Raw genomic sequence first — 26,570 nt, 5'->3', positions numbered from 1 at the left:
TTAGAGAGAATGTCGATTTAGTCAGGTCAGGATTCACTCCAGAGATTTTCAATATAAACAAAAAACAATCGTTGGATTTCAAGCAATTTGATGTATATCAATCTCTAAATCCGTGTGACATTTAGGTCCCGCTCTCACGGATAAGCGAGAGTCTACTGTAAATGGCTCAGTAATAACCTTTCGAAGAGATCAAGCCACTCGAAACCCAAGCCAAACCTATTCGAAGATTTATCGGAATTCTAAATTGCAAGTTTATGTACTCGCCGCATTAGCGCTGAGTGTTCTGCCATTTCGAATTTCGGTACTCCTGACACTTCAATGCTGCAAAAAGTTAATTTATGTAAAATTTTGTGGAATTTAATTTCAGGATGGCAAAACGTTTGAATTGCAGTTTCATTAAAATAAATGTCCTGTTCATGAACTGGCTCACTTTTGTGTAACTCGTCGGTTTAAAATGTTTGATCTTCTAACGGATTTTTAGGTATGTTCTTTCTGACGTACCTTCGAATCGGTACAGAAAAACCGTCAACCGGAGAGAGCTTTCAAATCGGGAAGGTTTACTGAACAAGAGGAATAGGACAAAGAAGTGTTATACGGCGAGACAAACCATACTTTTAGCGAATTTAGCAAAAGCAAAAACCTTCTAGAATATTTTTTTTTCGTAATTTTTGCCCTATTAGTAATATTTTTAGATGTAATAAATATTTCGGATTATATGACGTCCAAGACACATTTGTCGAGGAATTGTATAAAAAAATGTGAATTTGAAAAAAAGTATTGGTGTTTGATCATGACAAATGAATTTGACATTCAATGTGACCTTGTCTATAAAGACCTGTTTGAAAACAAGTATTTAGGTACGTATTCAAGAGTACTATGCACCGGAAATTCTGATGCAATCTCCTCCAATAGTGGTTCGTTTCTGAGATAAAATTTCCACGCTGTCGGTTATAATCTTCCAAGAGTGTCTCAACTGTGAAAAAAAATGTTTTGTCAAATTAATAAGCCAGTTTGTCAGAAGGATGTTCTTCTATGTAGAGTATGAAAAAGCTTTGTCAACTGAATTTTGTTACAAGTTTGTCAAAAATGCGTTTTTTTAATATAAAATGCGAGAAAAAAAAATTCTAAAATTGGTAAATAACATCCTTTTGACAAAATTTCAACAAAATCCATTTGTTCGTTCATCAAGACTTATTTTTAGAGTAGAAAAGCCAGGCTGATTTTCTAATTAAAGCATGGTTGGGAAAGGGAACGTATTACGAAAAGTAGTAGTTCTCATTCGAAAAGCAGATTTCGAATCGAAATACCCCGTTTTAAATGGACCTTCATTCGTTTAAAAGGAAAGTCCGGTAGTCGTAGGGTGGGAGAAGATTCAGCCTGGAATAAAATTCTTAAAATTTAAATAAAATTCTTCTTCTTTTAATTAAATTAAACGTCGGTTTCCCTATTTGCTAGTTAATACCTCCATAAGTCGTTCCTTACACTTTAAAATAAATTTAAGCATCAGCACTTGATGTAAAATTCGAAAATATATAGGGTATCAGTATCATTTTATTACTACTCATTGGCATTTTAAAACCAATTACGTTCAAAATAAAATCCTTAATTGTGTTTTTCTTATGAGATTTATATATCTTCTGGATTACACTGAATATAAGGTATCATGAAACCTAGAGGGAAGTGGGGAACCTTTGAATTAGGGCTTTTTCTGCTATTTTTAAATGTAACTGAACTTTAGAGTGATATAATTTAGCTTCAAAAATTAATAATTGTGAAGCTAAATTATATTATGATAAGGTTCAATTCCATTAAAAAAAAAATAGGTGAAAAACGTCTCATTTCAAAGGTTCCCTACTTCTTCCTATCTTAAGTTATGAACAATGTGAACAATTGACTAAAATATAAATTTCTATTAATTACAAGCTGAATAGCTCAAGTGCTTTGTACATTGTTGAATCTTTGAGTGGATATCCTGTATATTAAAATGTCTTTGTTCAGTATAGCAAATTCAAGAGACATCGCAATAGACGAAACAGACGTAAATGAAAAGTTTTAATTACGACTTCATTGGATGTAATTGATATTTAATGTGTCATTAAATAAATGCTGCAGAGGAAATTGTGGGAGATGACGAGGATGATGCTGTAATTGAAGAAATCGATGCAACGGATTCAGGTGTTCAAGATCCATATTATCCCATAGCTCTTCCTATCGATCAAGCATATAAAGCGAAATATGCATTTCAAAGACGGCACGGGAGGACTTTTCAGGAGCGTGTTTATGTGTTCCTCGAGCACCCTGGTGGGTGGTTATGCTTCATTTACCATTTTACTGTGTAAGTTTCACAAGTACTTTACCCTCCAATTACTGGATAGACGATGAGAATATTGATTAACCAAAATATAATGTGTGGTGTCCTCATCAGCAAATACCGTGTAGCGTTTTGGATTTTGGTTGGGATCTCTTAAATAATTCATAAACTATTACTATTCTATTCACAGGTTTATGCTCGTGCTCGTATGCCTAATTTTTAGTGTTCTATCGACAATTGAGGAGTACACGGATTTCACAAACGAAACACTATTCTGGATGGAAATATGGCTTGTGGTATTCTTCGGCTTAGAATACATTGTTCGTCTCTGGTCTGCAGGATGCCGTTCAAAATACATGGGGCTGTGGGGACGATTACGCTTCATACGGAAACCCATATGCATTATAGGTAAATTACAAACATGTTTTTGATGTAAAACATTCCTTTGATTTGTGTTCGGATGCAACACATATTTTCAAATAAGGCACGATAGAGCACACAATGCTTTATCATGTGGCTGAACTACTGACATTGGAAGCAATTTAAAAGAAAAAGTCTATAGTTATGGTTCAGAAGTCCAGAAGGTCTATTCTAAACATCTTTCCGCCAATAAGGGAAGACTAACAGTGATCGGCAGTGTTTCTCAGATCAGCAGGTTAATACCTTATTGTTGCTCCAAATAATATGATTTTTAAAAAAAATTATTAGCTATTTTTTACCATTTAACTCTCACAAGAATACAGTGCATTAACTCAGATTTAATTTATAAAGCCAATTTCCCATGAGACACTTGATTAAATTCGTGACGATCCGAGGTACAATAGGAAGGTTGCAATTACACCTATTTTTTTTATTAATTTATTGTAAAAATAAAAAAAATCAATTGCACAGATATATTTAAATGAATAAATAATAGACCATTTAGCATAAACAAAAATACCAAATAGTATTTTGGGGCTTATATTTTCAAGTAAATATGGAGCATGCCTCTTAACATTCCGATCGGGCGTGCTCTTCCCTTATAAACAATTTTTTTTATAAATGGAGTAAATGAATAAATTTTCTTGTATCTTGGCACAAAGGTATTACGAATTGACCTAAAAAAATGGTTTTTGGATCAAACAAAAGCAGTATGACATAGTTCTGCCCTACACAATTTCAGTCCCATCCTACTACTTTTTCAATCTCATTGAGAACATTGCAATACCTGCGTATTATTCAGCAAGTTACTACTTAAGAATGATTTAGGAGCAAGTTTAAATTAAGGATGATAGCTTGACTTGTCATACCCTCTTCACAGCAATACCGGAAAATGTCAAATCACATCATACTTGTCGTATAATTCGGGATGACCGATGGAGAAAAGTAAATCAAAAACATTGTAGAGTCATGCAGCTTAAACTAATTTTTTCTACTCGTTTTTTTTCCCAAATCACACTGAAATGTGTCCTATTGGTTTTGCCTAAGTATTACTTTTGAAAGTATAATAAAGGATGCTTTAGATAAATATTGAATTATGACTAAAGAAATCTGTTCCAAGTCGGGATAGATGGAATGGCTACATATTTTTGTCAAATGAGAAAGCATGTATCTATATAGCAAATATTGTTATCGTCGCCCGAATAGAATCTCAACTAATTGAAGCAATTAGAAATAATTGAGTACCCAAAAATTGATGGAAAACGCCCTATAATAATGAGGAACACTCTGCTTTGAACCCCCTTTGCCGAGCCAATTTTATCTGTTTCAGGTGCCGAAAACAGTTTGATCGACGCGATTCTTTACCCAAAAAATTCAACATACCATAAGCACAACTGGGCTTATCACTGGTCATTTTATATTTTAATAGTCTCGATTTTAGATACAATACACTAAAATTTCATCGAAATTGCTTCATAAACATCGAAAATACAGTCAGATTCAGGCACTTTTGGTTATAGCTAGGGTCCAGCAACATCGAGCAAGGAATGCGACCTATCGTTGGAAATGAGCTAGGTTTTTCAGGACAATCCATCCTTCCCAAAGTCCTTGGTCTTTCCGGTGAGCGTCGGAATCTGTTGATCAAATCCTGTGAATCAAGCACACAATTTCACCAGAGCTTTCGACCTTTATCGTGTCTTCCTTAGTGGTTCTTGGTTGGTCTTTTCTTTATGTCGAAAGCTTTGGTGAAATTGTGTGTTTGATTCCGGTGATTCCGACGCTCACCGGAAGAACAGATTGTCCTGAAAAACATAGCTCCATTCCACCACAGTCGGCTATCCCTTTATCCACCGTTGGAAAGGTCTCGACCTCAGCTACAACATACTAAAATTTAAAGAAAAAGCATAGTCTAGTTTTCGAAGTATTCGAAATCGAATTTTGAAAATCGACTTTTCGATTAATCTTATCTTCGATTTAAACGTATATAACTAGAGTGTCAAAAAAAACTTGCAGTATTCCACGAAAGCTTTCCAAAGCACTATTTTTTTTTTAATTCTGACAATTAGATCCGGACATAAGGCTATTTGAAAATTAAAATATTGACCCCTTATAGCTCGGGTCAGGGGGATCAGAGGGACTTGAATAACGTACCTACTAAAATTTGAGATCGATCGATGCCATAGGGGATGAGTTATTGAGAAAACAAAATTTGGGAGTATTCCAAAATGGCGGAAGGGGTGGGGGAGTAGATCTGATATCACCTACTTCAATCTGCCCATCAATATTTAACCTTTTCTGAAAACCACTCGTCGATATCTCTCTACGTTTCGCCCTCCAGAAGTGGTTATGCGACAGACAGACGCGACGATCGGGAAAGCCGTCCACGAAAATCGATTTTTATCGCACATGACATTCGTGATCTATATGTCAAAACGTGTAAATCCAAAATTTTGACCCGGTCTGACGAGGTCGGATTTTACCAAAGACCACAAAAGCTGAGATTGTAAGGAATTTCAGCTAATACCCTATTTCAAATGTACCCCTATTCAAAGTCACCCTACTTCCCCTTACCTACACCCAAATTATTGAAATGATAGTAATAATTTACTTTAGTAATTATTTTAAATTAGCAAATTAGCAATTTTGTAGATCTGAATCAATTATTCACAATGATTAAAGAATGAAAGGTCACATCAAAAATTTGTTTTAATTTAAACATTTTAAAATGTCATAAGGTAAATGTATCAGCGATCGTCAGTATTCCTCGGATCGGAAGGTTGTCCCACGTATCGGAACCCCAAAATAAAATGTACTTTTGAAAATTATTCACAATTTTTTTAGCAAGATGCATCACGTTAGTTCATTTTAATCTACAGAACCAATTTTATCGTCGAGTTTCAAACAAAATTGCTATTATTTAGCTAATTTATTGAATCACTGTATCAGATTATTAGCAAAAACTCCGCCATTCATCACTTTCTTAAAATTTCACACGATAATGTTGTCTGACTGAATATATGGAATTAACTTTGATTAAAATGATTTACAAATCTGTGTTAATTAAAAAAAATGAATATTCAGTGACTCTAATTTCACTATCAATGCACTTTTTTAATTGTTTTGGCAAGGTATATTGAAAATAAATTATTTTTTGCGAACAAGTACGTTTTATTCCATCTGTTTCTCGGATCGGCACAATGTTTTCCGTGTAAAATTGCGCCCACGATGTTAAGATAAGAAAATTGTGTCTTACAGATTTATTTTTTTCACTTTTTTTAGAAGAGCACCAGTAGATATTTAATTGTTGAAAATACTTATGCAATTAACTTTATTAATTAGAATTTATTTCAAACTTTTATTCGATGAAAGAAGAGATTGATTGTTCTTCTTTTCGTTATAACATCAACTAGAAGCTCTAAACTTCACACAAAGAGCAATAACACCATTTTTTCTCATTTTCTTCTTGTTCTGAAAAATGGGCGCCAAATAGTTAGAGATATCTACTTGGAGTCTTCAGATGACCCCCTAATAAGTCAACCTGGGGATTATTATTATGATCCTCAGTTCTTCCCAACCCCTCCCTTTCACCGCCAAAATCGTTATTTTTGTGATTACAGGAAAGCACGTTATACGAAATCATAGGGCTTAATCGAAAAATCTTAAGACAAGTGAGAAAAAGCAAGAGAACTTTATATCGGCAAAAACGCTTAAAATCACGAAAAGAAAATTATTTTGTCGAAAATTGATTACACGGTGAATATACAAATTTTATTATAATATTGTTTTTCTTGTGTTAAAAATTTTACATTGATACACGAAAACGCTGATTTTAATTTCAAAAAAGTCATACAATATTATTAGTTCAATAATAATGGAAAAGTTGACTCTATAGAAGTCAATTTGGGTCCAAGTTGACTCTATCGGAGTCCGTAGAGTAAAAAAAAAGTTGTTGACTCTATCGGAGATTGACTCTATCGGGGGTTGACTCTATCGAGGTCCCACTGTATATCAATTGGCATGTAAAAAAATACCAAATAGTGTTTTGGAACTCACATTTTCAGCTAAATATGGAGCACGTCTCTTGACATTCCGATCCGTGGTACACTTCCCTTAGCTCAAAATGTTATGAATCCGATTTTTTATATAGAGGAAAGCTCGCTACTTTCGGATGACTCAAACTTCGGACAACTCAATTTTTTTTCTATGTTCGTAATGGATTTGCCACATGGATTTTTTCTAGATTATTTGAGACATTGGACTAGCTATTAAAATATAGGAGAAAGTACCCTCCCTTAGAACGTTCATGCCTTCGAATAATGTGAATTTTCTTTTATTTTTTCTAAGAAACTTCCACATAATTATCAATAAATTGATAAGTCTCTTAAGAAAAATAAAAGAAAATTTACATTATTCGAAGGCATGAATGTTCGAAGGGAGAGTAGGGGAAACCGGGCCAGAATTAGCCACGTATAGTGTTAGATAGTGGTATCTTATAGTTTTCCTTCGAAGAAATATTGAGGAAACCACTGTTTATTCCTTCCAATTCATTGAAATATTTATCAGCCTCATACAAACATTTCTTGTACAAATTATTCGTAATGAAAAATTTCATTTGGTGGCTAAGTCTACCCCGAACTCCCCTACATTCCCCCGGTTATTATAATGGGTGAAATTCATTAAAAAAAAATATTGAAAAGAAGTGAGTTGTTCGGAGCTTGATTCATCCGAAGGTAGCGCGTTTTTCCCTATTATATTCATTCTGTTGTTACCCTGGGGCTCTATAACTGAAACTTTTGAATCAACTTTCTGCTATTCCTCTGAGTCTTCAAATTGAATTGTCTAAAAGCGCGGGATTTCTCTATATATAATATATTTGTTCTACATCTGCTGAATTTTAAATGAGGATTAATTATTGATTTTTGTTTCATGACAAATAAAGTTTGTTCTATTCTGATTAATGGGTAATTTCCTCGCAATGAACCGGGAGGGAAAGCTCCTTGTTCCATTCAATTGGACACGCAAATTGAATTACTATATTGTTCCCACAATAAAAGACTCACTAATTATAATTTATTTGCAAATGCAGGGATATAGAATAAATTTTATTTTTTTTTCTCTCTCTGCTCACGCCAGACTTGATCGTCGTGGTGGCGTCCATGGTAGTACTATCTGTTGGGTCAAATGGTCAGGTCTTTGCAACAAGCGCCATTCGCGGGATTCGCTTTCTGCAGATACTACGTATGCTGCATGTCGATCGACAGGGCGGCACGTGGCGACTACTCGGCTCTGTTGTCTACATCCATCGCCAAGTAATACCACAATCAACAATTTTAAAATTCAATATTGATTTTCTCTGACAATGGACTTCTTTACCCTTCTTTCGTCCACCTTGATTTCTCATTCACAGGAATTGATTACGACGCTCTACATTGGATTCTTGGGGCTCATCTTCAGTTCGTACTTTGTGTATCTGGCAGAGAAGGATGTGGTTGGTCCAGATGGCAAGAAACACTTTGCCAGCTACGCAGATGCTCTCTGGTGGGGTGTTATTACGGTTACGACCATAGGATATGGAGATGCCGTACCACAAACTTGGCTGGGCAAAATTGTAGCGTCGTGCTTCAGTGTCTTTGCCATTTCATTTTTTGCACTCCCTGCTGTAAGTTTCTAAATTAAAGTGAACAACAATATTAGTGGGTTTGCAGAGTGAGTGGAATGATGTGCCAGTGATCCAAGGGCGTGCTACTTTCTTTGCTATGTTGAATCCCTAATCCATATCTCTTTTGTAGACTATTCCCCAATGATCTGTTAATTCGTTCTTAAGTGGATAATCGTGTGGAAATTGATGAAGGGGTCAACAGTCCTCGAAACGTTGTAGCATTATTAAAACGGAAAAATCATGAACACCGCTCTAAATACTGCTTGTAACTAAAGTGTTCGATTAGAAGCCATACGGTGAGAGGTAGCAGTTAAGGTTTTTCGGGGACCTCCTTCAAAAGTCCGAAACCCTTATTTTTTTATATAGGTTATTTTGGGTTTTCTGGAGAAATTCTATCCAAAAATTGACTTGGGCTCTGCCTCTCAGTAAATGAATTAAAAATCAGTTCAATAAAGTATAGGGTGGCGGCATTACTTGTGGCCTGTCTTTACTTATGGCCATGTCGTAATGTTTGTCAAAAAATGATTCCGAAAACCAGAAAAATGTGATTTGCTATTAGAACACGTCAAATAATTTTAATTTTGAGGTTTTCCGAAATAATTTTTTGACATTGTAAAGTTTTTTTTTTTGAGTTTTGTAAGGTTTTTTGCAGGCCATAAGTAAAGACAGTGGCCACAAGTATTGCCGCCACCCTAACTAGTTAACCCTTTAAGGACGCAATGCATTTTACAGACCGAAAATCGACAATAAAAATTAGACAGATTACCAAAATCAATAAAACGTTTTACATATACCCTTACAAAGTCCAACAGAGTCTGATACATTGCATTTTTTGTTTCTATGTACGACAGGCACAAAAGTAGCCAATAAATTAAGTTATTTTTCTGACAATACCAATGACTGATTTTTTTCGTTCTTATGGTGTCTACACACTAGAAACAATTTTCGTCAAAAATTGCCTTTTTTAAAAAATTCTGACGTATCTTCCTACAAGGATAGGGGAAATTTTCTTTAAAAAGGCATTTTTTAAAGAAATTTCTACTATTATTAGTTATTTTAGTTTCTATTCCCAAAAGGGTTTTGCTTAAAAAAATTGGGGATATAAAAAATAATAAAAATCACCTCTAATAAATAATAAATAATAAAGGAACACCTCTTCGACAGAAAACCCCTATTGACACTTTTGTCAAAATATTGAAATTTATTTAATGCATACAATAAAATCTAGGATAAGTGTTCGAATTTCATATTCCAAATGGTACAGAGTAGGGTGTCAATAAGTCCTGACACGAGTTCTTAAAGTCCCAACACTGAGAAAAAAAGAGGGTGCGATTAACTTTTTTTCCTCATAACTTTAACACTTTTTAGGTGTAAAAATATATCAACACTTTTTAATGTTAATTTTACACCTTTTTAAGGGTAAAATTAACATGAAAAAGGGTAAATTTAACCCCCAATACACCTAAAAAGGGTAATATTTACACCGATTTTGGATCAATACTGCAGGGTAAAATTAACATTTCCGGAATGTTATTTTAACTTTTTCGGATTTCTCTCAGTGAATAGATGTGTCTTTCACTCTAACTGGAGATTTGTAAAAAAAAACCTAAATTCCTACAACCTTCTACTTTACGATTACCTACAAACATTAGAAAAAAAACTTAAGATCAAGGGATAGATATAACTGTGCAACTCAAGGTTCACTCGGGTGCGGGTCTTTTGTAAAAATTATTCCAATTTGCTGATTTCGCGCGGATTTGTCGATCTCGTGTCGACGTGTCGATCTCATGTCGGTATGCCGATTCGGCAGATTTTCCAAGACACGAATTTAGACCCGTTTGTTTTAATTGACACTTCTAAGGTAGGGGTGTACAAGAACCGTTTGAAATTAAATAAACGTCAAAATAAGTTTGTTCAGGTAGCTTTTCGACCATTGACGTAGAAGTTTCACTTGACGTTTGTTCGATTTCAAACGGGTCTTGCACACCTCTGGTTTAAGAACTTGAAAACTATTCTGATCAAGGGGAATTCTGTAACAGTATTATTGTCAATTTTTATTCATCGTCCTAAAGAATTGTTGAAAATTAAAAGTACTGGAAATTTCAGAGATTCTTTCTCAATGAAATCTTTGAGTGAAATGAAAGTGTAAGCTCTAATAGGGGCGTGACATACCTTTCAATGGGCGGTACAATTTAGACATCGCTGAAAATCGAATTAGTTATGATAAATTTTTATTACATATTATTAAAGATTAAAGATTTAAAAATATTAACATTAGGGTAAGATGGGGTAATTCTGAATCATGTCTATTTTGGAATTTTGAGATTTTCTCACTAATTCAAATAAACAAAAAGAAATAGAGAACCACGAAGGAGGCAAGACTTTATATTCGAGAGTACTTCTTCGTAGATTTTTCCTTTTGTCATCTAAAACTGTTAGTAAGTCTCAAAGTAATTTTAATTTTTTTAATCAAATTTTTAGTTTTTCAAGCTTTCAACTTCTTTCAAAGGACTCTAAAAGAGATATTCAGTTAAGATTTGCCTTTTGGAAAATTGTATTCGACTACACATTTCCCGTGCCTTTGCCGAAATTTTTCTCTTACGTTTATTCAAGCGTAATTCCTAAAATGCTGGGGGCGTGGCCTAAAATTTCTTTCTAGTGGGCTTTTTATTCAGAAAAGTAGAATCATTTTTCTTCTTTTAATCAAGTCAAAGAGTATCACTCATAGAGCAACGGCATTGTAAAGTTATGATGAAACTATTTTTCATTATTTTATAAAAGTTCTTGCAATTTTGTATCCTAATTAAAAGTGTTCTAGGAAATTTAAAATTTCAAAGACCTTCTCCAACTACCTTACTTAGTTATAAAATTTCAAAAAGCTGCAGAGTGAAAAAGAGTAAATAATGAAAAGCTGTAATGAAGTGAAACCCTATTGACGTATATTGTTGCAATATTTCGCAGGGTATTCTTGGCTCTGGCTTTGCCCTAAAAGTGCAACAGAAGCAACGTCAGAAGCATTTCAATCGCCAAATACCTGCTGCAGCAATGCTCATACAATGTTTATGGCGTTGCTATGCTGCCGACAAGAAATTCCATAGTGAAGCTACGTGGGATATTCATGTGCAGAACAAAGAAGATGAGGCACATCAACAGTCGGGATCCACGGTACTTCCAACACAATTGGGAAAGGTAAGTGCACCATGTGTTGTACTTAGAAAACTACAATTGTTAATTTGAATTAACTAAGCTTCTTGTAACACTAAATTGCGTTCGCTTCTTTCTTTTCTTTCTCTTTTTTTTTTCTTCCATTCTTGGGAAAAATTTCATACAACATCACTATGTACACTTTCTCAGGCTTTTGCTCTTGTTCTTTTATTTTTATTTTCACCATTGAAACCATTTTGAAATTCATATCCTTTACGTTCCATGTTAATAATGTTGGAATATGGCGATTGTACATTCCTTCTTCCATTTGCATAATGGAATTGGTTTAATTAATATGTTTTACCTTCAGTATTAATAGTTTTTGAACACATTATTTGTTAAATTAATTCCAGTATTTAACAGTAATGCCTGGAAGTTCAAATCCTTTGAAAATTTGTTTAAGTAATACAATTAAATCCACTCAAACATGGATAGAGTCAACATTGAACGACCGCTTGTTTACAAATTGTTTGTATTTCAAGTCCTCTTCCTCATGCTTTCTTACATCTGACCTCCATAGTACGGGCATTCGCACAAATCGGAAATCGATTGGGTTGAATTTTTAAAGTAATACACCAAGCCAATCAGTAGAAACCATTGATTTGCAGATAAACACTGGTATTCCATTAATTGAACTCGGGTATAGCGTGTTAATACACGAACGTAACACATCGCTATATAACAATGTTTATTCTAAATGCAATCTATTCGAAGTTTGAGAAAAGTTCTCCTTAAAGTAACAAGTAAGGTGCCATCTTCTTAGTAATAAATAACCGAAACCGTATTAGTCTCATAATAATCAATCTCAATTCATTAAATTTTTAAAGGGAAACTTTAGCAAATAAGCAAGCTGATTATAGCTCTGTTTCGTATTTTAAGACTGAAGAATTACAAAAAAAATTGGAAAAAGGGAGAAAAAATGTATTGATTGATAGCATAGTGTGGAATCGAACTTTTCTTCCCATTCACAACTGGAGTTTGATTGTCCAATAGTGTCTTGGATAAAAGGTAAACGGATTGCGAAGAAAAAGTCGTTGATCTTCGAAGAATTTAAACTCGAAGAAATTTTAAACTAAATTTTCGCACAAGGTGGAGAAAATTTATTAAATATCACACTATAAGTAGCTGCTAAAAGTATTACTTAGTGATTATGAATGTTGAAGAGAGTTATAAAGACATTTTTTGCTTAAATTATCCCAACAAAAAAGTAAAAACACATAAAGTTAGATACTAGAGATACTTCGAATTTCGAAAACGAAGAACTTCGGCCACCATGCGGATGAAACGAGAAGTAAAAATTTCTTTTCTTTTGCTTTCGAAATCGATCTTTGAGTTTTTCAAACTTCAGCTGCGAATAGAGTTGGTAAATTTCAAGAAATTTCATGAATTTCCGCCTAAAGTAGGTGGCGACTGCTGTGAAATTTCTGAAATCTCTAGCTGCGAATGAAGCATTTCGATTCTTTAAAAATAGACACATAAGAACATCAAAAATATAGCAAAGAAACGTAGGACATAATGTAATAAAACGGATTTTTTTTTCAAGGATGAGAACTTCTAAAAAAGAAGTCACGGCACTCAATGAGCCCGATCACAAGTAGATTTTGATTCTCCAATAGTGTCTTGGATGAAAGGTAAATGGAACTCTATTTGCACAAAAAGTAGTTGAAGTTCGAAGAATTCAAATTCTATTTCGAATTTTCATACTAAATTTTCGAACAAGTTGGGGAAAATTTATCACATATCACACTAAAAAGCTCGCAAAAGAGTTACTCAGTGATTATGGAGTGATTAAATATCTGGGGCGAGAACAGTAAACATCGTTGTTCAGTTTTTTTCCTCACAACAATGTGAAGACCATCACATTTTGACACTTGAACATTTCGAAATTCGAACAGGATGTAACTTCCGCCACCTTGCGAAAGTATTAAGAACTAAGAAAGTCTCTTTTTTGGATCTTCAAATAGATTTTCGAATTTTTCAAGATCTACTTCTGTACGGAAAGAATGGGTCATGTGGTAGAGCGGTAGAGCAATTATTTTATGAAGCAAATGTCCCGGGTTCAAATCCTTAGGTCATCAGGATTTTTTCTGACGTTAAAAGTGTTCGAAACGCATCCAGTGAGTTTCACTGTACTTGATTCCACGGGCATAGGACTGAAAATCTCATCCCGTACAAGAACAAATAATAATGCCTGTCTAGAAATCCCCTTGCTGGAAAGCCTTGTTCCTTCATGGAATGTTGTGCCACTATTATTCTATTTCGATTTAAGGGTTGATTGGTTGAGGTTCATAAGGGATATACATTTTGGAACAGGGTTACCGTTATAGGTAGGTATAGTTTGCAACAATTAAACTCCCAGAATGCATCATATTAAGTTTATTTTTCATAGCAATATCATTTAACTTTAATCCATAAGTGGTAGAAAAGAGTGACTCCACCCTAAGACAAAGTCGAATAATTACCGTACCCTACTCTAAAATATTCTATTTTCTTATATTTCAATATTTCCCATATTCCCTGAACAATGAAAATGACTGAACCCCAAATTTCGTGACTGTTTTTAACCAATGACCTCTTTGGGTAGGATTCTTAATGACCTCATCAATAAACAGGTCGTCACGAAATTTCATATCTTTCAATCGTCCCAAAATGTATTTCGGACGTTTATTATCTTAGCAAAACTTTTGTGATATCCAGCTGGTACTTAATCATCTTTATCTGTAACGCTATTCTCAACCTAAATTAATTTCCTGTAAAATTGATTTATACAACTTTTGTAATTATTTACGGAGTTACGAAAGTATATTTAAAGATAACTTCCAAGAGTAAGATCTCTCTATTTTCTTTCTAAAATGGTTTAGAAAGATTAAGAGAAAGGGATGGCAAAGTGTACTAGACTTTGCCAAGTGCTCGAACACATGTCTTAGATGCTATACTTCAAAAGTACCGGTTTGAGTCTATTCATAAAGATCCACGAAAATAGTTTAAAGAGTAATAGAATGGATTTTCGTACACAGCAAAAAATATTTTGTAAATATGTTCGTAAATATTTGTGAATTCCAATGGGGGACCAAAAAGATATTCAGAATTGACCTACTGATCTTGGTGTCAGTAGCAAATAATCGAATAATATTTTGGATGACTGAAATGAAGAACGGTTCCACATAAACAGTGATTGATCACGGATTAATCGGTCCTAAGTTCTAGGCGAAACTGAACATATAAAAAAATGTCTTAAAAGATCGCCAAAAATACCTTTGAATATCGGATAAAAAGCAGTTATCGATTAGAAACCGGTTCATTATCGGTTCATAACCGATTGAAATCGACTCTAGCATGCCAGGAATTCCAAGACCTTTCCAACGTGCTGAAATCTGATACCATTTGGTTGAGAAATGCGTTCTCTAGAGCCTTTTTAACCTCTGACCTTGAAAAACTGTTATTAGGATTGATTCGCCCGGACAAACTGCGAGACATGATTTGTAAGAAATCGTCTGAAATGTGAAGATATGTTGAGAAAAGTGGTTCTCGGGGGATGGAAGATGAAAATTTTTGGGGGTGAAAAATCGAGGGATTATATAATAATCCTTTCTCTGTGGAGTTCGAGCAGTAAAAGTCCTTACATGATAGCGATAGAATGCAAAATCGCTATAATGTAAAATATTTTACATGATAAGTACCTAACAAGACGTCTTTTTATTTAATAAAATTATACTTCAAAAATTGCATTTCGTCTGTGAATGACAGAATTTCTCTATTCTCCATTATAAAAAGCTATTATTATTATTAATCGTATCGAGATATGTATTACAAGGTAATCATTTTTACAATGCGTTATATCCCGTGTTGGAAGAATCTGCGAAGTCCATTGTAGACCGCCCAGGAGCGCCTTCCCGTAGTATGGCGAATGCTTCTTCCATGCTCCCGGAGTTGTTGGGCGAGGCGGTGCATTTTTATTACGTTATATCACAGTGAAAATGTCTTTTTCTAAACATTCAGATCTTTGCACCGGGCGGGACTCGAACTCACAACAGTGAATCGAGCCAGGGAATCGATCCGCCCAAGAGTCAACGGTCTTGCCTATTGCGCCACTGATTCCCCATAAAAAGCTACAAAAAGTACTGAAAGTGATTGAAAATGAACCATCGTGAACAATTTGACTTCTGCACTGAGAAAAAAACGGGGGTGCGATTAACTTTTTTTCCTCATAAATTTAACACTTTTTAGGTGTAAAAATATATCAACATATTTTTAATGTTAATTTTACACCTTTTTAAGGGTAAAAATAGCAAGAAAACGGGTAACGTTAACACCTAATACACCTAAAAGCATAATATTTTCACCGATTTCGGATCAATAATGCAGGGTAAAATTAACATATCCGAAATGTTATTTTAACTTTTTTGGATTTCTCTCAGTGTGGCTATAATATGAACATTGAACCTCATCCTTGTACATATAAAATTGTAGAAATTCTACCCTGTATAGTTACCTAATTAATGTCTTGTATGTATAGAGTATAATGCATATTCATGTACAATTAATTAAAATGATAAATCTGGTAATATTGTTTTTGGCTTCTAACTTTGTCTTGGCATGAGAAAATATTCCTAATTCATCATTTGTCATAAATCATCGCATTTCCATGAATTTAATTTGACTAATTTTGCCTCGCTACCCCGTTCTGTTTGTAACGCTCGATGTTCAATGTTGTTCTATTGAAACATTCGGGTCAGACCCTAATGGTACAGGTGGCAAAACGCGGAGCGAGCGTCCTAAAGCGTCGCAAGAGTCGCAATCGAATGGAGCAGACAGCAGCAGCGTGTAGTACCCCGACTACCCAGACAGCTGGTGAGCAGCCAACGCCAAGGAGCGAGTCAACTGAGGGTGACGCTGCTTTTTACAATGACGACACACGCATTGGTAAGTTCATAAATTTAATATCTTCAGATGAATATACCATTAATATTCCTCCCTAAAAAAAATACGCAATTATAAAGCGTTATTATTTGTTCTTTTCTAAGCTTCCAAATTCCACAAAAAAAACATACTTATATTTTTTTTCGGGGGGTACAGTCATTTATTTTATGTCTTGTATATGTCATTTCACAGAAAATAATTGCAACCAATGGTATGGGTACAAGAAAATAAAGTGGCAAACGAAAATCCGTGTATATTTACTGTTCTGTACGGCACGTAACACAACGTTTACGATACCAGCTCCTTTAGCAAGGAGGGTGTGTTGATGGTGCTTTTATTCTGATTTTTTTTTTGTTACACGTGAAATCAGTTTATGTCCAAGAAGAGGTGGAATATTTATATGTTTTGTCACGACATTCAGAGTACATATATCTCGTCCATGTGTGAATTGCACTTTGGGCGAGAACACTCATATTCTTGGGACTGAACTTGAGGGGAATGGTCACTGTATTTTAGGTCATCGATGTTTTCCGAGAAAACATCAACTGCAAAAGCTTTTGCACGTTGTTTATCTTATGCAGAACTCCCCTCATTTTGCAGCATTTTTACTCAATTTTATTTTATTTTAAATTTGACATACTTTAGTAAGGTTAACCCATAAATTTTAACACTTGTATTTTTTGATGCATATGTGTAGATAATGTAGCACTTTATAAACAAGGTACACGTACAAATTTAACTTCAGGTTATTTATAAAAAAAACCCTACTTAAAAATAGGCCACGCCCTTTATACTTAAAACCGGAAATGTTGGTGGTTTTGAGAAATGATACATAAAGAATTGATTAAGTTTCTTGAACACTGGATTAAATAAATGAAGGAAGAAATGTAACTATCAATGGTGCCGCGTCTAAAACGTCTAAAATCATTCCTTGAATTAGAATTTGTCGTAACTTAACTTATCACCTAATTCAGCAATTCTTATTAGCCCGTATATTTCGCTCCTTAAAAATTACAAGGAGCGAACACAGTCTTTTCCGATTTTGAAATTTTATTACATTCACAAAGAGAATTTAAAAAGTTTTCAGATAATATTCAATAAATTTCACTATAATGACCAGCGCACAATAACTTTTGTTTAGTAAACATGTTTTTGACATTTCAATGAGAGTGAATGAAACATAGATCTAGTCATCTCGTTCATTCTCATGGGAAATTTTGAAAACATGTTTACAAACAAAAGTTATTGTGCGTTGGTCATAAGTCACCAAATTTCGTTATTATAAATATTTTTCAAAATATGTTTTTATTGTTTTTCGGAAATATCATTAAGAATAATTATTAAAAATAAAAATAAGAACTAATCGCGAGTGTAAGCTGTGGAGATGAGATACTTCCGCCCGGTTAAGGGAATCATTAGATCGGATAAAGGCTTTAAAGATTTAAACTAAATATTTTGTGAAAAAATTAAGGATTTCGAATTCCGAGTTAGAAGCTATCTACGTATCATTAATTCCAAGTTTTGCCTGAAAATTTTCTTTTGTGTAAAGGTTTTAATCCTCCTGATCAACTTTAAAAGTGAATTAAAGCTTATTCATGTTCGACATCGATTTACAAATTTAAAGTTTCAAAAACTATCGTAGAATTCAGAAGTTACTTAAAAAAGCGCATCATTAGCCTCTAAAATAAATAATGTTGTAAAAACATTTGCTGAATATTTTGAAAATTTCGAAGTTCTTTCCGTTGCATGCGAGCTTTTGTTTCGCACAATCTAACATTACGAAAGAACTTTTCACCTAAACAAGATTTGTTAAGATTTTACAAGTTTACCTTTCGTTTTATCGGATATATTTCCGACAAAATATTTCAGGATTTACAATTTTTCAAAAGAGTTTTAAATATTTTTGCACTTAAACATTTTTTTTTAATGTAAAGTTAAGAATTTCTATTTTCGAAAGTCATCATAAGATTTTTAAATTAAGTTCTTCAACACTAAACCTACCAAGACCCGGTCTAATTGACCGGTTTAAAATTAACACAAATTTAAATGGTACTATGTCACTATCAAACTTTATGAATTTCTCAAAATATGCATGTAATATTTTTCGGTGTTTAAGTTTTAATTTTTTGCTCTTTTCCGAGGTAAATTTATTGAGTATATTACACTACCGCGGTTTGTCATTTGACCAAAAAACAAAGTAAAATACATCGACCGGTAGATTTATTTATTCAATTTATTTATTTAATTTACCACCGGTCGAGTCTAGGACCTGGTCGAGTGAGGGTACTTTACCTTAAATGTAGAAATGAAAAAAAATCACGAAGAAGAACACCTGAATGTACAGGCTCAAGTAAACTCAGGCTGACCCTCTAGAATCCTAAGATCACCAATTTATAGGTCTTTTTTTTTTATAAATTTCTTTTACTCAATCCCTCACTGCCAATTTTTACCGGCCAAATATTCTCGAGGGTCAGCCTGAGTTTACTTGGGCCCTTAGAAATGTGTTAATTATCGAAACTATTCTCAACCGATTTTAATGATCTTATAATATGTATGTTTGATATTTTTAATGTTTTATAGAAAGAGATATGTCCTCATTGTATTGATCGATTTCAATAGAATCAAGACATATTTTGACTTATTTTTCTAACTATGATATATTTATTTATTTTCTTTTGAAATGAAGATTGAATAGCCTTCCATAAACCTTGTTTCCATGCCAAGTTTGAGTTTCCTAGCTTACCTTAGAGAGGAGTTATAGTGTAAAAAGTCCACATTTTGTATTGAGACTGCTGGAAGGAGTAGGGAAGGGAAACGTATCTATACATGGTTAAAGAGCTTTCCATTATCCTTGATCCTATGCCAAGTTTCTGATTTGTACTTCTTTTCACAGAAGAGTTATAGTGGAAAAAGTCATAATTTTGTATTGGGGCTAGAAGAAGGCGTGGAGTGGGGAGGAGCCTATATACATGGTTAAAGAACTTTTCATAAACCTTGGTCACAGACCAAGTTTCAGCATTCTTCTTTCTCTCAGAGGAAAATTAAAATGAAAAAAAGTCCACATTTTGTATGGGGGCTACTGGAAGGAGGGGTGGGGGGAGGGGGTAGTATCCATAGATAAATAGATTAAGGCATACATTGACTCTATACCGAAATTCATGAACATTCCTTTAGCTGATGTTGAGTAATTCTATGTGAAAATAGTATTTTTTTTAGGTGTTTTTACAAGGACTCCCAGTGAATATCGTCCTGGGCAAGGGGAAAACACTTCGCGAGTCTATAACATCTACCAACGTGAATATTGCGAATATCGGAATTTTTTCGTGAATATTGCGAATATTTCATAGACATCGTGAATATCGCGAATATCGCGAATATCGCGAATATTTAGTGAAATATTCGAATATTTTCTTCTTCTCATATAAAACTGTAAATATTTTGTGAATATTGATTCTACGACATGAAATTTTGGTCAGTTGTTTACCCCTTGGTCCTGGGTCTCGGCAGTTTTTCATCCTACACCATTACTTATAAAATGCGCTTAGTCCCGTCTGTGGTCGCCACATAGACCAACTCCCATACATTTTTGCCCAATGTCCTTTTACTGGCAAATTTTACAGGCTAAATATTCTGGAGGATCAGCTTGAATCAATTTGAGTCCTAAGGCTAGTACTTCCTCGTGGTATTCTTTTTCATTTCCCAATGTGAAACAGTCAGTGGAGAAATCTCAAAATTCCGAATTAGAAATAATTCTGAATAACCCCACTTCATCCTAACTATTGAATAAATTTAGGATATTCAACTGTTTTACTATCATATGTAAAATCTAGCACTTTAAGGGCTGCACCATGTGTAACATAAAATTTAGACTTTGTGAAATTGCTTCATGCTTTTTTTGCCACCCATTTTTAGGAACACCAAACCGAAATCGAAGAGAAAAGGAAACAACCAGAGGAATTTTTGCAAGTCAAACGAGTTCAGTCACGGAAGGGGCTAGCGATGAAGTGGAACAGTCTGAGCAATTGGAACAGGACCAAGAGGGAGACGATGATGCAGAACCAGCTCGAGTGACCTCGTAAGGAATTTTGCACATCATGCACATTTTCCGTCAACCAAAGTCTCAAATCCTCTGTTAATCTTTGCAGATTGACCGAAACTCATAAGAATGCAATACGTGCCATTCGCAAGATTAAGTACTTTGTGGCCAGGAGGAAGTTCCAGCAAGCACGAAAGCCATACGATGTCCGGGATGTCATTGAGCAGTATTCTCAGGGTCATCTCAACATGATGGTGCGCATCAAGGAGCTTCAGAGGCGCCTGGATCAGACTCTGGGAAAACCAGGAAGTTACTTGGTGAGTGGAGATAGAATGGGTAATATGAAACCCATGACAGTGGGTGCTAGGCTGTACAGTGTGGAGCAGAAAATTGGTGGGATGGAGAAACAGATGACGGAAGTGGTCAACAATATGTCTGCAATTCATAATCAATTGCAGAGTGTCACAATGCTCCTCACTCAGTATTTGCACACTCAGGCTCCCATTGAGCCATCAAATAGCTCCCTGAATGCATCTATGACATCTCAATTGAAATACATCGAGGATGACATGTAAGCTGACTATTAATTCGTATCTCAACAGGAACGAAAATTGAGTTAAATTATACCAAGCGCGATATTTTGTAATCTGATAGATTAATGCTTTGGGAAGCGTAAAATAACATGGGCATTGCAATTATCACCAGATATTGCATTAAAAGTTACAAAATAATTGACTGTACTAACGTTTACCTCTACGAAAATATTATTTTTTCCAAATGTATGATTTGCGTACACTGGAAAAAATGTCTTGTTAAACGAACAAATGGATTTTGTTGAAATTTTTTCAAAAGGATGTTATTTACCAATTTGACAAAACTTTTTCTTGCATTTTATATGGAAAAACACTCTTTTCACAAACTTTTAACAAGATCCAGTTGACCGCTGATATGACAAAACTTTTCCATATTCTGTATGGAAGAACATCCTTTTTACAAACTTTTCTTGTTAATTTGACAAAACATTTTTTTCAGTTTTAGCCTTAATGGAACTTTCCAAGTAAACTTTCATTTTGCATTGAATACCGGCTCCCAGTACCCGATCTGGGTACTGTGCTAAACCTCTAATCTGAAACCGTCTTTACTCCCCAGAAGCCGGATTTGGGTCTTGTTTAAGGAATAAGGGCGTTACTCAAATAATTTATGGGCGGTACTTACCAAGAATGTTCACATCTGCCCCTACTAAAAATTGTATCAAAAAGCAAAGTTACTGAAATCTACACCGAAATAAGGGATAACTTAAATTTAAAATGTCCATGTTCATTTCAAAGGATGAACCTACATAAGAGACTTTCTAGTGAGAATTTCTAAAAGTAAAAACGTTTAAAAAAGATTTAATAGCCAGAATTACAATACATGAACAGAATCTTCGAATTTTGAAAAAGACAAATTAGTTTAACCTTCACAAAGTACTTTTAGGTTTTTAATTTATATTTTAACGTTTTAGAAAACCGAAAAAGAAAACAAAAAATTATTGACTATCAAGAATTTTCTATTCTATTGAATGAATGATTTACTTGAGGCAGATAATTTAAGAAGAACCTAATTAAATAAAACGTTCAGTTTTGACTGGTTTGGACTGATGCTTTTCTATAAACAAATAGTTTGTATAGAATGACATTATTTATCTTTAGGGAAAAGTGGGGCACATTTGAAACTGGGGCACCTTTGAAATTGGGATTTTTCATCTATTTTTAAATAAAATTGAGCCTTATCGTGATATAATTTAGCTGCACAAACAGATTGAGAAGCTAAATTATATCACAATAAGGCTCAATTTTATTTAAAAATAGATAAAAAATTCCAATTTCAAAGGTGCCCTAGTTTCGAAGGTGCCCCACTTCCCCCTATAAACTATTCTTTAGTTCAGCTTGAGAAATTATTACTTCTCTAAATTTTCTACATATAATTAAGACATTACAAATTAAATTAGAAGCTGAGATTGTAAAGGATCTCACAGTTAAATCGATACTAAATATCGACTTTAGTATTTTTGCTTCCTTAGTTTCAGTTCTGGATTAATTTTCAAGCTTAAAAAAAAACGATTATTTATTATGACTAGAATTAAGTTATTATGGCAAAATATTAATTTTCTTAAAATAAACATCAGTACTTTGAAAAGAGATTTGCTGTATAAATTTCTCGTATCAGATGTTTGGTGTGAAAACACAATCAAACGAACGAACGCAGTGTACGAATAATTTTAGATAGCATAATACTCATAAAATAGAGTAATGAATTACGACTTCACTTCTATAAATACCAGTCAGACATTGGTTTAGAGGACATATCATAAATACCTAACCACTATTCTTAAAGTTCAAATTCTTTTTTTCCAAGTTTAAAAGATGGACAAATGTGGAAAGTGTCTCGAGTTTATGAGAAATGATGTGTTGTACGAGATAATTGGTTTTGTTCTTGACTAACTTTCTAGTTAGGGGAAAGTGTCCATGCTTCGTACGATCGCAAGTGTCTTAACGATTAAATTTTTCTAGTGTTCCTGAATAAATGAGACACCTAAACATATTAAAAATTTAGTCATTACTAAGTCTGTGATCGTAAGAAGCATTGGCGCTTTTGCCTATAACTAGATGCTCGAAAAAATTTGTAGACAATATCTAAAATAATATTAAATTATGTGGGGGGGGAGTCATTGAAATCTCTTACCGTCTGATCTCAGGCATTGGAAAGGTCAAGTAAAAAAATAATTTCTAAAAAAAATATTTAATTATCGGTACTTAATCGATTCATTATCGGTACTTAATCGCTTCATTATCGATTTTAAAACCGATGCAGCCAGGTTTCAAATTTCAATACCTTTCCAAGAAAGACCCAGATTTACCCAAATTGGGTAAAAACTGAGCCCTCCTAAGTGGTAGGATATAATGGAACAAGCTCTACACAAACGGCATAGAACATATTGTGAAAGATCTCACTGAGAGAAATCCGAAAATGTTAAAATAACATTTCGGAAATGTTAATTTTACCCTGCATTATTAATTCGAAATCGGTGTAAATATTACCCTTTTTAGGTGTATTATGGGGTAAAGTTACCCTTTTTCATGTTAATTTTACACTTAAAAAGGTGTAAAATTAAAATTAAAAAACATTGATATATTTTTACACCTAGAAAGTGTTAAAGTTACGAGGAAAAAAAGTTAATCGCACCCCCTTTTTTCTCAGTGCTGGATCTCAAAAACTGATGAAAACGTTGAAGCAGTGAAGAAATTTTTATGGACTATTATCAGTTTCTGGATTAAAAACGTCCCTGAGGTTATAAATAAGACATATCAGTTGCTTCATATAATAATTTTTTGGTTTAAGGGTAAAAATAACATGAAATAGGGTAACTTTAACCCCCAATACACTTAAAAAGGGTAATATTTACATCGATTTCGGATCAATAATGCAGGGTAAAATTAACATTTCCAGAATGTTATTTTGAATTTTTCTGATTTCTCTCACTCAGTGAAGGATTCAAAGCCATATCAAAACCGCTTATCAAAAGAACACCGAAAATTGTAAACAAACTCAAGTATAAGTGTATTAAATCAGAGGGGATTATTTTGAAAGGAACAAAATATATTTAAAAAATTAAATAGTTTTTGAGAAAAATAAAAATGTATCTTACTTATTGAACACATCCCACATCTTTAAAGCAATTCAATTTGATTTATTAATGAAAAAAGAGAAGATTGATAACATAAAGAAAGAATTTTAAGTAGGTATCAAGAACATAAGAATATTTTGCGATCAGAATATTAAAAAAATATAAATATTGAGAACATTTCACCAAAATTTTCAAATACTTCAAATAACAGAATATTTAATTTTTTTTTGAAAATTTTCAAATATCAAATATTGCAATTTTTTCGAATATATTTTAAATATTGAAAATATTTAGGATATCACGCAGTTGTGCATATTGCAAACTGCCGGACTTGCTTTTAATTTTGGACACTTTGAGGGTAAAGTTGGACACTACAAATAATTTTATTAAAATTATGGAATTTTATCCAATATTTAATGAATAGTGTACGTACCGAACTCAAATCCCTTTAATGAATTATATGGAAAGTTTCCGGGCTCCCTGGAATATCTTACTGCTCCTTCTTCTAGGAAGAAGACTTGGTAAGTTATATTCTTGAAATGTACAACAGTATGCATCCTATTGATGCAGATTAGCTGTCCAAAATTACAATCAAGATGCCCAAAATTACAAAATTACAGTCAAATTCGTGTCTACATTTTTATTCATTTTTAAATGTCTTAAGATTAATTTTAGGAAAATCAAAGACGATAAATTGCGATAAATTCTCTAAATTCTTTTTGAATCTTGAATATTTAGAAACTATTTTTCGAGTTTTGAGAATATCAACAAATATTTTGCTAATATTAAGAATATCGCGAATATTCTGAGATTCTTAACTAGAATTCGATACAGCACATCATTTTACCTAATTTTTATATTTTAATTGGATGATTTTTTTTCAAAATCAAGATGGTTTAATTCAGAATTATGTCTATTTTAGAATTGTGAGATGTTCTCAATGTTTCATAGATGGTCAAAGAGAAAAAGCAGACCACGAAGAAGTACTAGACTTTACATTCGAGATTACTTCTTTGTTTTTTTTTCCTTTTGTCTTCTAAAACTGTTAGGGGATGTCTAAGTGTCAAATTAGACGATTCCAAATTACCCCATTTTACCCTATTAAATGAATTAGTTTTTATATTTCTAAGGACTTTCGAATTGGTCCAGAAGCCCATGTCTGACTAGGTTAATTACATAATAAAGATTTAGAATAAATGGTAATGATACGACATAATAAGTAAGTATCACTATAATAACGAACAATCGCTTCTTGGAGTGGAATCTATGAGTCTGTTGATATTTTCAAATGTCCTAAGAATGTAGACTTACGTAATACAAACATAATATGCAACTTAATCATGTACATACACGTGTAAATAAAATTCACAGAAACAAATATAAGAAAGTGAATAGAACAATCACCAGAGTTTTTGAAGCTAAAGAATCTGAGTATGAGAATATGAAAGATAATTTAAGATTTAAATAAAAAATCTTAAATTTATTTCAAAATAATTGTGATTGCTAATGCAGACTGCATTTGTCATAGACAATTTAAGATGGAATAAAGTGACACAAGAGAAACCCTAGGGCCTTCGAAATTCACAATGATGGATGATGGAATCTATACTCTTATCAATTTTTACTATAATTTGTACTCCTTTCTAGAATCCTTTAGTGATTCATTGTGGTATGAGTTTGTGCCTAACCTATACACTTTTTGTAAAAGACCTTTTATTCACAACGACACTTTCCATTTGGAAATTCATTGACCAATTTCATGAAAACTTTTCGATATCGCGTACCCTTAACACAAAAAAAAACCAGGGCTTTAGCGCTCTTAAGGACCGAATTTGTGAACTAATATGACCAATTGTCTGAGCTAAAATGGAAAATAGAAAAAGAATATAATTGTAACGAATTATTCAAAAAGAGCAGAAAAAGTTTTCAAAATTCACATTTTACGATTAAACGTCACACTGACAGTTTGTTTGACTGTCAAAATAACTGAAATATAAACCAAACTCCATATCAAAAATACTCATCATTAAAAATATTGTGTAATCCGCGTAATAAATTAAAATTAGTATGACTTTACTGAAAATGAATGTCATAATGAAATATGTTTTTTTTTAATTACTTTCATTATGAAAAATTATTATTCACAATAAACCTGTCTAATTTGAAAGCTTCATTTTAAATGAACCTTAAGTATTTTCGAAAAAAAACGTTTTAAAACATTTTTTTTTGTAATATTCTGTCAGTTGTCAAAAATATCGAAAACATCGAAAATTAGAATTTATCCGGGTTTCCTTTTATTCGGACGAATTGGGGTAAAATGATAGATAAAAACCCGTGAAGGGGATTTTTTTAA

At 33.3% G+C, this 26,570-nt stretch overlaps 1 protein-coding gene across 2 annotated transcripts in view; it reads left to right on the top strand.

Moving 5' to 3' along the window:
• The window catches only part of LOC129802082 (potassium voltage-gated channel subfamily KQT member 1-like), a 49,720-nt gene extending 27,885 nt beyond the window's left edge, over window positions 1–21,835 (top strand). Inside the window, exons 3-11 of one of the 2 annotated variants that reach the window (XR_008751753.1) lie at window positions 2,113–2,335; window positions 2,502–2,719; window positions 7,865–8,040; window positions 8,139–8,390; window positions 11,352–11,579; window positions 16,331–16,517; window positions 20,427–20,589; window positions 20,660–21,383; window positions 21,583–21,835. Coding sequence is in view for 1 of the 2 variants with exons in the window: in XM_055847648.1 (XP_055703623.1) it covers window positions 2,113–2,335; window positions 2,502–2,719; window positions 7,865–8,040; window positions 8,139–8,390; window positions 11,352–11,579; window positions 16,331–16,517; window positions 20,427–20,589; window positions 20,660–21,125 (1,913 nt within the window). In the remaining variant the exon portion in view is untranslated. Of the gene's footprint in view, window positions 1–2,112; window positions 2,336–2,501; window positions 2,720–7,864; window positions 8,041–8,138; window positions 8,391–11,351; window positions 11,580–16,330; window positions 16,518–20,426; window positions 20,590–20,659 lie in introns of both variants that reach the window. The other variant, XM_055847648.1, reaches the window with a different exon arrangement.
• Window positions 21,836–26,570: the final 4,735 nt, after the last annotated feature.

Source organism: Phlebotomus papatasi, chromosome 2 (genome assembly GCF_024763615.1).
Source record: "Phlebotomus papatasi isolate M1 chromosome 2, Ppap_2.1, whole genome shotgun sequence".
Classification (NCBI taxonomy): domain Eukaryota; kingdom Metazoa; phylum Arthropoda; class Insecta; order Diptera; family Psychodidae; genus Phlebotomus; species Phlebotomus papatasi.
This window is presented reverse-complemented; position numbering and strand designations above follow the sequence as displayed.